This window comes from Rhipicephalus microplus, chromosome X, assembly GCF_043290135.1.
Source record: "Rhipicephalus microplus isolate Deutch F79 chromosome X, USDA_Rmic, whole genome shotgun sequence".
NCBI classification, from domain to species: Eukaryota; Metazoa; Arthropoda; class Arachnida; order Ixodida; family Ixodidae; genus Rhipicephalus; species Rhipicephalus microplus.
The window spans coordinates 314,017,730-314,030,114 of NC_134710.1; the positions used below are offsets into that span (position 1 = coordinate 314,017,730).

General features: G+C 43.7%; 1 protein-coding gene across 1 annotated transcript in view; it reads left to right on the forward strand.

Annotated features, from left to right (window-relative positions):
- The first annotated feature begins 7,866 nt into the window (after positions 1-7,866).
- The window catches only part of LOC142775311 (uncharacterized), a 29,399-nt gene continuing 24,880 nt past the window's right edge, over positions 7,867-12,385 (forward strand). The window contains exons 1-2 of the mRNA XM_075876653.1: positions 7,867-7,939; positions 9,964-10,044. Of these exons, the coding sequence (XP_075732768.1) occupies positions 7,867-7,939; positions 9,964-10,044 (154 nt within the window). The remainder of the gene's footprint in view (positions 7,940-9,963; positions 10,045-12,385) is intronic.

Here is a 12,385-nt window from a genome sequence, read left to right on the forward strand (position 1 = left end):
GCGAGGTGCGTCGTTTCAAAATGTGGCGTCCGCAGCCCAATTCGCAAATATCTTTCTAAGTAAATTGCTTATTTCAAGTTCACCCATGGCTTTTATTATTCCTGTGTTGCTGGTGTTTGTGTTTGAAGCTACTCTAAAGTATGATCCTTATTATAATGCACGCTCTACACTCTGTTCGTGACATACGATAGAGCAGACATGCGTGTATTAATCGTGATAGCGACCATACAGGGTAAGCTTGTAGCTTGTAGGCTTAAGACAACTGTTTCTGAAAAATGTGTCAGCAGGTGACATTCTTTTAAAAGTTGCTTAATTTGATATTTTTTCCTCCTAAGCTATACCGACTGGTGCTTCATAACTTGGACACCTATTACAACATGTTTGCACCATTGTGTGTCATTGCCATTGTTGTACCTTAAAGACATAGTTGTATAAATTGCCTCCAACTTTCAAACTTCTTGACAACAAAGCCTATTTAAAAATCAATATTTAAAAAGCCCCATCTTGGAGTTTTCTTACAATCTCATAAAACATTTTTCGTAGATGATAAAAAAACTATTAAAAAACACATCACAGTTTTTTATTTGTAGGGAAAACATTATGAGTGAACGTTCCAGCTTCTCGAAGATGCACTTAAAAGAAAAACAAATGAGAACAAAGAGAAATCGGACTGACAAAAAGTGGGCTTGAGCTTCTGAGTCGTTCGAACAGGACCATACTTACAGAGTAGAAGCAAAGTTAGCACATTGAGGAATAATTTTATGTAAATATGTAAAGCGCATTTCTGGCGCACTTCACTCAGCTTTAATGCCGGATGTGAAATAAATAATGACACACTTCAAGGCAATCCGTACATATTTGCAGACAACGCGATGAACTAAAATGTTCTAACACCAGCATAGGTCCATGGAAAATAGTACCTGGACACTTGAAATGCCCCCCGCCCCTATCCCCTCTTAAGATGATGAATTCATTGAACAAAAGCCACGATGGTTTGCTCAAAACGCTGTTTTTTTCCAGATGAATTATAGCAGCGATTAACACTGAAAAAACACGACCATGATTTGCATCGATGTGTGAAGTTGACCAAACGAACCGAAAACATAGGTTCGCAACACGTGGCAAAAATATGCACTAAAACAATCTCAAAGTAACTAATGTTCTCTAGGTAATCTCCATTTGCATAGAGCATTTTGTCATTCAGCTGTAGGGTCTTCTACAAAATCATTTCAGATACCGGCTTAATAACTCCCTAGTTTGCCGCTCTTAGGTGGGAGAGTGAGGTTTCGTGCTTTGCTCGGCTTCACTGATCTATGTTCCGGTAAAATTACAGATTTCTTACCATTTTCTGTAGTAGAAGTACTATGATATCATACATTGCCTACAAGAGGGGGCGCACATGAAATTGTAGAGCAGGTGAACAGGGAAGGAGACGCCAAACCGCGTTCAGGTTAAAGAGGCGGCAGCAACGTTACTAAATATTAGTATTCGTTATGCTTCAGTAATTCCTCTTGCGAGCCTATTTCCATTTAAGTGTACTGAACCAAAACACTAAATGATTGTAATAGCTGCCTCAAATAACTGAGGTGAGCAACTCAGGTGCCGATGACTTGGGGGCTCAAGCCTCAGCTGTAAAAGGCGAATTGAGGTATTTCAGATCGGAACGCTCAAAACGGTCATTTCGTTTTACCAAAACTGCTTTTACTCAGTACATATGGTCTAGTTCAAACAACTCAGAAGCTCAAGACCACTTTTTTGCCTGATTTCTCATTCGTTTATCGTTAAGTGCAAGTTCGAAGCGCAGGAAATTCCATCCGTATTATTGTACAAATGAAATGCTGCAATATGTTTCCAATAGTGTTTTTATTGTCTGCAAAAGACGTTTTGTGAGATTTTCAGAAACTTCTCAGATGGGGTTTTCAAATATTGATTTTTCAGTAGGCTTTACTGTCGACGAATTTGAAAGTTTGAGGCCATATATAAAATTATGTCTTTGAGGTGCAGTAACGGAATTCACAGACAATATTGAAAACATCATGTTGTAAAAAGTGACGAAGTTATGAAACACTAGCTGCTTTAGCTTAGGAAGAAACAATCTCAAATTGAGTACCCTAAAAAAATGTAACCTGTTCACACATTTTTCAGGAACAGATGTCTTCAGCCTACAAGCTTCAAACAATGCTTCTTCACTCTTAATTACCTGTATATTTATGAGAGAAAGATATCGTCTTCATAAAGCTAATATTCGTGTTTTTATACCATAGTTAATCTTCGGAAATAACAAGGGACGAAATTGGTCCTTCTGTACAAAATAAGTTGAATATTTTTTTCCTCTTAAACTATGCAGGTAATAAATAAACGAAGTTCATTCTCGAGCTACTGAGTGGTATGTGCACAAAATATAAAATAAGCAAACAAATATAAACTATCAACTTTCCTATCTCGAGGTGTATCACCCTGTGGCATTTTACCGGTTGACAACTGTCCCATAAAGACACATGTCTAGAACATACTACAAAATAGATGCAGTGCTGCCAGCGTGCATATGGAAAGGCATCCGCGCGAATGTCGCCAAGAGTAGGCTAAAAGAAATACTCGACGGGATAAGGCACCAATAAAACTAATCGCCTATCATCTGGTTGATTGATCGATTGGGCGGATATAGCCAATGTCATATCGAGCGGTAAGTGATGTACGTTGGTCGTCGTTAAGAAGCCTTTTGACATACGTTCAGCGTTCAGCGTGTGACATACGTTCTAGCGGAGGATATACGTTAACGCATTTTCATCGGACTTGACCGACCAGTAGAGAGAGAGAGAGAGAGTGTGTGTGTGTGTGTGTGTAACGGCTAGCGCACTACGTACGATACAGCTGAGGCTGCTTCCTATAGTATTAGTCGTCTTGGAGCGCTTCTTGGCACCACCTAGTTACTAGGTAATTAGCTACAATCTTCAAATGTAGTTGACAAGAGTGGCACGAGTCAAGATATGACACATGAAACTGCGCACATTCCGGGCGTTGAAAGGCATCCATGTCAGCTCCGGCATTTTCATAGCGATAACGTTCATTGCACGGTGTCTGCGAACAGATTCAAGCTCCTCACGTAAGCAAGGAGCTCCAAATCGAGGGCAATCATGAAATGCACGTGGGATTAACTCGCAGCCATGACCGCACTGCTGCTTATACTGCTGTTGGTCACGGCCATCTTGGTTTTCGTGGTCTCACCAGGGAGAGATCTCGCGAGAGCAACTGATAAGACATAGAGTCGCCTAAGTTTACGAAACTGTATGTGCTAAGGTACCCAATGGCTGTAGCGTGCGCAACGTAAAAGCCGAGATGTAGTGTACGCATCCGTACAGCCGTGCACAGCCGTGCTCCCTCTCGGGCGGTGCGTGCGCTCTCTAGTAACCATCCACGCGTGAGCATAATCAAACCAGCAGTGGTCGCGTGCGTGTCGTGCCAAAACATGCGCGTGCCTGGAGGCAATAAAAACGATTAACAAAGCAATAAAAATATCCAATGTTGAGATAAGTTAGCATTTGTTGCCCCAAAAAGTGCCTTTTTTAAGCAATTCAATGTTGTGTATAGGTGAAGTGACTTAACAAAATCTGTGTTGGCTTGGTTTTATATGCGAAGGAGCTTAGGGTCGAGGGCAATCACGCTTGCGTAGTGACCCCTTTTACTGCGCATGAACGTCCAAACCCCGCTCTCTCGCTTCGAAACGCCGACGCTGGGAACTTCTGCAAACCAACGTCCCCTCTCCCCTCTCTCTCCGCTACGCCATCTGCTGCGCAGCATATACACCCCTATTGCGCATGCACGTCCCGTCTCCTCTCTCTCCTCACTTATGCCAACGCCTCCTTTATTTCAAATCCAGTGCAAACACGCGCTTATCAATGGGAGCCTCGCTTCATCTTAGTTCAGGGATTGGTCGTGATGCATGACCCCTCATGCCACGGCATGAGGGGTCACGCAGCTTCCGCCAAACGTGTTTCCGAGCACATTCCCCCGGAGATGCGATAGACTAGTTTCCCACTGCAATATCGCCCGTCTGTAAAATTTGTTACTTCGTGCTCCTTTCTTGTGGATCGAAGTAACGCAGCTACCACATCACGGCGCATCGCCCCGCCGCGGTGGTCTAGTGGCTAAGGTACTCGGCTGCTGACCCGCATGGCGCGGGTTCGAATCCCGGCTGCGGCGGCTGCATTTCCGATGGAGGCAGAAATGTTGTAGGCCCGTGTGCTCAGATTTGGGTGCACGTTAAAGAACCCCAGGTGGTCAAAATATCCGGAGCCTTCCACTACGGCGTCTCTCATAATCATGAAGTGGTTTTGGGACGTTAAACCCCACATATCAATCAATCAATCACGGCGCATCGCATCTAGAAGCGTTGCAGTGACGCTTCCCCATTGGTTGCCCGCATAGCACCACGAACAGCAACGCGATATACAGAGCAAGCGTGACCGCCAACATGGTGAAGAGGAGGAAAGCAAGGCACCACCCCGCGCATCTGTACACAACTAAACGAAAATTACTTCGTATGATTTCCGTCTTGACGTACTCCAGGAGAGAGCTCTCTCCCCCATGACAGCGAAGCACACGCGAAGGCTTGGCGAGGGGCGAGAGCAGGAAAGGGCTAGAGAAAAGGGCGGGGAACAGCTGGATTACGCGCATCTGGCTGACAAAGTGGAAAGCGTAGGCGCTGCCTACGCTCTCCGCTCTGTCACTTCGCAACGCCGATGCAGGCAGCGTCTGTTAGTGAGTTTCTCGCTAGCAGACGCTGCGGTCCACTGTCCACCACGTATACATAAGCACGTCACAACCGTCCACTGTCCAACCATCCACAACTGCACAACCGTCCACTGTCCACCACGTATACATAGGCACGTCATCTTGCCCTCCAAGCAATGCCAGCGAGAGATTTCTCCTGTGCGTTGTTGAAAATTAAACATTCGAAGCGTGCGCGTTATTTAAATGTGGACTGACAATCAGAGTCCAATCAAATTCTTCTGTCTCTAATTGCCCATTAGCAGATACTGACATGCTCCAGTAAAAAACATCAGTCCACCACTGCGTGGTTTGTACCTATAGAGGTTTCCATCCTGCACCACGCCGAGTTGCGAGGCGCCGTAAACGCCACCTCCAGTGTAAGCGTTAGCGCCCACTGCTTCGCATCTACACATAGTTCGCTTTAGCGGAAGATGGTGTAAATTTTTTTTTGTTAGCTGGTTTGTCCAAGAGCGTGGACGCACCTTTAGGGAAAAAAAGAAAGACGTGCACGCATTTCGCGAAGTGGAGAGTGCAGTATTGTCGGCGGGCTCGGTGAGGGAGCGTCGCTTAACGCGCACCTCGATATTGGTGTCGTCGTCGATCTTTGATGATAGACTGTGCAAAATGATTCAACGTTTATAGGAACGTTCGCCAAATGGTCATTCATGCCAAAATGGGCTCAACCATGCCATCTTTGTGTCATGCGCTAAGAAGCTTTGCTGGCCATTTACGTTCACAGTGTGACACGCCATGGTGGTCTATAGTGACTAAAGCACCGGGCTTCTGAACCGCAAATTGTGGGGTCATATCCCGGCCGTGGTGGCGGCATTTTCAATGGAGGTGGAAATGTTTGAGGCCTGTGTGCTTATAATTACGTGCGTGTCAAAGAACTCAAGGTGGTCTGAATTTCTGGAGCTATTCACTACGCCGTCTCTTATAATCATATGGTGGTTTTAGGGTGATAAATCCCAGCAATTAATATTATTACCTCCACAGTGTGTAATGGCTCACTTTTTCGTATTACTCATTGCGTACGCATGTTGACTGCAGAGGCGACGTGGGCTGAGCACCAGTGCAACCACAGAAAAAAGCGTGTAAAGGAAAAACGTTGAAATAGAATCACTACGATATCCTAGCCCTAAATTGGAGTGTTTGTACTTTAGAACACTCACTTTTTCCCTTATAATTGAGTAATAAAACACTGTATCTGATTGATTTGATGATTCCTATGTGGAGTGTAACGTCCCAAAACCACCATATGATCACGAGAGACGCCATAGTGGAGGGCTCCGGGAATTCGGACCACCTGAGGATCATTCACGTGCACCCAAATTTGGGCACACGGGCCTACCACATACTCTCTTTCTGTGTTTTATTGCAGATGGGATTTCCCTTCAAATATATCCAGCTGGAGATGAGTCCCAGTTGTAAGTACCCAATGCATTGCAATCACTGCTTGTTACTAACGTGGTTGAGATATCCTCTGAGAATAAGGTTCATGCATCAGCTAATCAATGACAATCTAAACTTTGCTTCCAGTCTTAAAGGTAGAAAAAACAATAAAAAACAGGTTAAGTGTAGTTAGGACGCTATGAAAAAAGTAAAACTGTTTCACGGTGGTTTTAGTCTAATCTCATACCTTGTAGCTACACTACCGCCAATGCAAGCGCGGGCCCGAGCACTGAACATTTTTTAAACAGCTTAATTGAATGGCTGGGCCATTTGCAAAAAAGTTTCCAATGTTTTGAGAACCGAAGAGCTCAGAGGAGTTTCCCTTATCTCGCCGGCTGAGGAGACGCGCGGAGCCAGAGCGTTGACATGAGTCGGGCCGAGCAAGTGGGTTGAGCACTGGGTCGAGCAAGCGGAGCAAAAACGGATCATTGGGGCACACAATTTTAACAGAAATCAATTATTCGTTCACTTCTCCTTATCGCGGTGCTCTTTCGTCGACGATTGCGAATGCGTGCTGTAGTGTGACAATCGTAGAAAGTTACTGAATCACCTTGAATAGTAGCTGTCGAGTGCGAGGTATCAATACGAGATGAGTATATATAGTTTCGTGATCTCGATGGTTTACGATAAGGTGCTTGTACAATGCTCTAGAGGTTAAAGTTAGTCTGAGGCACACCCCCAAAGCACTCTTCGTTCTCTGTAGGAGTTTGAGGACACTACAATAAAGATAGAACCTGACGGTTACTTTGTCCTGTCACGAAGTCTTCTTGAGGAAGACGCAGCAGTCAAAAATGAGGCGGGTTAATTTCTCTGAAACAGTGACCTTAAAAAAACATCACGCAACGACTTATACACAATAAGATTAAACTGGCAGCAACAGAATGAAAAAAAAGCTGTGTTGGTGCCGTTGCCTGAACTCAGCACCAGTTCCTTCTTGGAGTATTCAAACAGTGGCCTTTTTGTGGTTGTTTAGCATCTCCTTTTCAGAAAACTTACTCCGTGCCTCCGGTCGTTTTTCTTTTTCATTGATTGTTTTCACCTTGTTAGAGAGCAGAGCCTGCCGCTAAACTATTGGCCGCATAAAGGAGTATGTCAGGAGAATGGCATCATTGGTGTCATCACTCTCGTAGGCTAAGGAAAATCTAATGGCCAGAAATCAAACTGATGCACACTTGGGCAATCAGGCGCGACAATGACTGGACAAAGCGGTGCACCAGGGTGCCCAGCAGAGCACCGTTGTGATTCGTCACAGATAAAGTGAGTGCAACAAGGTGCGAGGTGTAAAACTGCACACAACAGGCACAGACAAAATGGTACAAACGATATTTTTTATGAATTATGTTTGCGCTGTTTCGTACCAACCAGCCAAAGCTGCCACATTTCAAACCTTAGACCATGAGTAAAATTCAAACAACTCAATTTCCAGTTCTAGGTAACTCAAACATTCATTTAGACTTGATTTACTGAAAAAATTATGAGTTCCCGATGAGTAAGCGGGCACAGCTTGAAAAATGTTGTAGCTGTGCTGATAAGCTTTAAGTTATTTCTTAGTTTCCCTTGGTTTCAAGAGACTGGAAAGAGAATGGCTGTGTCCTAATTTTTCTAAACAGCATACGGGAAAAAGTAGAGCGTTGCGTGCTCATGATGGTGGTTGGCATGGTGTCCTTAGGAGGCAGCTTGGCAGTGGTACTCATGTACATCGCCTTCGTGTCTCTCGGTAAGTGCAATATCTAAATAGCAACTGTAACTCTCAGATGTTTTTCTTTCGTGCGGTTGTGTGCTTTGTACATCTAAATGACCATAAGTAAGCACCACATAGCTCAGCAACATGTCATTCAGCAGCTATTCACTGCATCTTAGAAGAAGCAATAAAGCTCCTTGACTACGAGTGATCACGTGTGAAGATCAACGAAGAACACGTAGGGAGCCTGCACTTTCGCACAGGAAACTTTCCTGGTCAGCAATGCTAGTGATGGTTAACAACAAATGACTTAGTGACTATTACTGATATATATATATATATATATATATATATATATATATATATATATATATATATATATATATATATATATATATATATATATATATATTATAAAAGTGAGTTTCTTCATTGGGTGGGGGGGGGGGACAAAAAAGCGGAGATTTTAGCCATGGACTGTGGTACAATATTTTCTTTTGGGGGACAATGGGGGGGGAGACTGAAATTGGAGGGGAAAGCTCAAGCCCCTTTCATGCACATCCCTGGCGCCGCCCTGGATTCGATCGCGGCAGTGACGGTCGCATTTCAATAGAGACGAACTGCCACATGACCGTGTGCTGTGCATGGTTGGTGCATGCCAAGAAACACGAGATATTCAAAATTTCCTTGGACAAAGTTTTCGTGGAGCTCGTAGCTCATACATGACGGGAATGGAGTTCATGCGATGCCAAATTTTGTGCCGATATATATATATATATATATATATATATATATATATATATATATATATATATATATATATATATATATATATAGAGAGAGAGAGAGAGAGAGAGAGAGAGAGAGAGAGGGGGGGGGAAGGCCGCTGTGGTAGCTCAGTGGTTGGAGCATCGAACGCGTTATTCGAAGGTCGTAGGTTCGATTCCTGCTCACGGCTGGTTATTTTTTTATCCACTTTTCTTCTTATTATTTACATTCCATTGGTTCTAATAACTTCCTTTGTAGATTCCTTGGCATTACTGTCTTTTAGATCTCATTAATATTGTGTTAAAACACCGAAAAATGAGCCCTTAGGTATACACTTCTTTTCCTTCTTTCATTTAACGAGGGTCTCGTACTGGCAGGCTTGGTGCGTTTAGGTTTTATAAGAGGGACAATTAATCAGCAGCCCGCTCATAATAAGTTCACGTGCTACGTGACGCCAAACATGCGCCTAAAAGTGTTTTCACACTCGTCGTTTGGCATATAGATGGCGCTGACTGTCACTACTACTTCTAAATTCACATATAAACCCAAAAAAGTGGATGGAGGAAAGGCCGCTGTGGTAGCTCAGTGGTTAGAGCATCGAACGCGTTATTCGAAGGTCGTAGGTTCGATTCTTGCCCACGGCTGGTTATTTTTTCATCCACTTTTCTTTCTTCCTATTTACATTCCATTGGTTATAATAACTTCCCCTGTACATTCCTTCGCATTACTCTCTGTTATATCTCATTAATATTGTGTTAAAACACGGAAAAACGAGCCCTTAGGTATACACTATACACTGTTTTCTCTTATATATATATATATATATATATATATATATATATATATATATATATATATATATAAGTTGCATGGCAAGCACGTCAAATCTCTGAGATTGTTATATTAAGGAGAGTTTGCACAGGAGTGACTCTCTAAAGAGAAAGTTTTAAGGATGCACTCTCTGAGTGCATCCTTAAATTTTGACAGCTAACCTTAATTCCAGACGGGTATTTTGTTCTTAAGGTGTTGTAAGAGGTATTACAGAAGTGGTCGAAAGTAAAATGCGTAGCGTTTCTGCAAAGGACGATCTCTATTTAATGACGTGGCTGCATTGCACCCACAGACAATATAGTCTGACCAGTCATATAGTCTCTAATTCATTGGTGAATGCTCTAGCGCATTTAGTGACTAGGGCGATGTGAATACAAGGTCACTTTCAGGTGTTGAAAGGGCGTCCCTTGTTTGTGGGTAACGTTAAGTGGTTTCTCATCACTTGATTGGTTCCTCTTCAGACACTGGCGACTACCAGACTGACAGCTTTCATCGAAGCAACGAGAGCTTGTCGGCCAGGTCTCTGGTGTGGCCACGGCACAGTGAGTGCACACGAACTTCAGCTTTTTGAGCGCTTGTATTCATCTTATGTCACAGCCTCACAATTTAAAAGAAGTTTCTAGTTCGTCTCTCTGAAATCTTTCCTACCTTTTGATTCGGGTGTTCCTCCCCACAACACTCACTTGCTAACTCAATCAGAACACGCGAGTGACAGTCTTCTTAAAGGTTCAGTGCCGAAACCCCTCCACTACGCCCCCCTCAAGCTCCTTTTCCCCCCACCCGCTTTTTTCTCATGACAGAAATCCAGCTCCGTCATCAACTCCACACCCTTGCTGCGTGGCACACATTTCGAGACGGCAATCTGCGCTTCGCATTTATTAAGATACGTTATTAGTGCAGCAGTGCCAACGTCAGAGTTTCTTAAGATGCGGCGTCACCTCGATGGATCAAAGACGGTGCTCGGCTGCTGACAAGAAAATCATGGGATTGATCCCGACCGCGATGGACGCGATTCGGTTGAGGGGGAACGGTAGAAGGTCGTGTGGTGTTCGATGTCAGCGCGCGTTGAAGGGACACTAAAGCCAACGGTTAAGTCGACGTTGCTTGTTTAAATGGTGGTCCAGAAACCTTGTAGTGTTACTTTCGTGCCAAGGAAGGGCCCATTTTTAAATAAAATGAAGTTTTAGTGCTCCGCTTCGTGTTACCTCACTTGAAATTACCTGCCTCAAGAAGCGCATTGACCCCACTACAGTGTAGACTTCTAGTACACTCTAACCGCACCGTCTCATGGCACTGTTGTAGTGCACAACGTTGCCCGGTTTGACTGCGCTAGTAGCAGCAGACCAAGAGCAGCGGGAGCCACAGCAGCAACAATGGCCATTGATCAATATCCCGCCATTGGCTTCGGCATTGCAGACGCTTTTGTTTTAACTGGGCGCGTCTAGATGACACCACCTGTCGCTTGTAACCATGCGAATCTTGGATTTTTGAACCACTCGCGCCATTCCCCACAATAACTTCCGGTGGTTCTTTTTTCCATGAATCAAACAGAAACGAGCAAGCGTCATTTTTTTGCGTCTCTTGATGCACGAAATTGTCCTTATTTAGTGCAGTTGGATCAATGATTAGTAATTAGGTTTAAGTGGTCCGTCTGATATCCTCGTGATCATTTTGAAAATGTCCTACTGCGGCGCTTGTGTTCTTGTGCATTTACCTTAATTTCTCGGTAAGTAGGACCCTGTTGTTGATAATATTGTTGTTTTATATGTTGTGATACATTGAGTTTTTACTGTTACGTAAATTGTTGTTTGACATAAGTGTCCCTTTTAAAGAACCGTAGGTGGTCAAAATTTCCCGAGACCTTCACTACGACATCTATTATAATCATATGATGGTTTTGGGACGTGAAATGCTGGATAATGTTATTAGAATGAAAAAGCCTTTACTGGTTGAGAACCTTAAAAAATGTGTAGATTCCAGAAATGGTTGCGTTCAAAGTGGATGGAAGCATGGACGGATGAGAGGTTGAGTTACAAAAGAAATGTTTCAAGCATTGGTGAAATAACTGCGGGTAACAAATCAGTGAAACATTTGTTCTAGGCGTAGATAATAGGATAATACCGAGGTAAGGGTATTCGCGTTGAGGAAATGCATGAAGGAGATAATAGGCAGAGCAGAACAATGCTATAGATTTACAGAAGCGTGTTTTGCACAGGCAGGCTTGGTGACCACTTCTTACCGCCCTGTTTCTAGTGGGATGCCAGCAGATATTAACGTCAACAGTCGCCATTCTTCTAGCCGTCATACTTTTCTTGAGAAGGCAAGATTTTAAGTGGTTTGACATAACGAATAATTTTTTCGCATGAACTATTTCGGTATTGTACGCTAGACAGCAATCATTGTTATGCCGGAAATCTCAGATGGTTCCATGACTCTTCTGGCACAGTTTACTTGGTGAGGCTACAAGTGCATTTTCGTGAGCATTAATTCTGGGGATTAAGTTTAAACCGGCCCCGCTTCTTCCTAGCGCCATGAGATGGCGCTACAAAATGACTCGCTCCAAGGAGTTTTGATCTTGGGAAAGTACCGTCATTTACTGTACACGCCACCTCTTCTCCTTCTCCTGGTACCTTTCAAATCCTCCCTTTCTCCGCTGCTGTTTTTGCGACTTCATTGATCTCCTTTGTATTTGCCCGTAAAGACGCGCGACTCAAGCGCTGGGTTCATATTTTTCTTTTTCACACGCACAGTTTTTCGCCAGCAATGTGCGTAGATTCAGTATAGCAAACATGGCAAGCGCTTTGTTTTCTGCGCTATTTGCGGGCTCTGTCCCTTGCCGTGGCACCTAAAATTTTTGCAACCAGAGTACAAATAAGTGCGCTT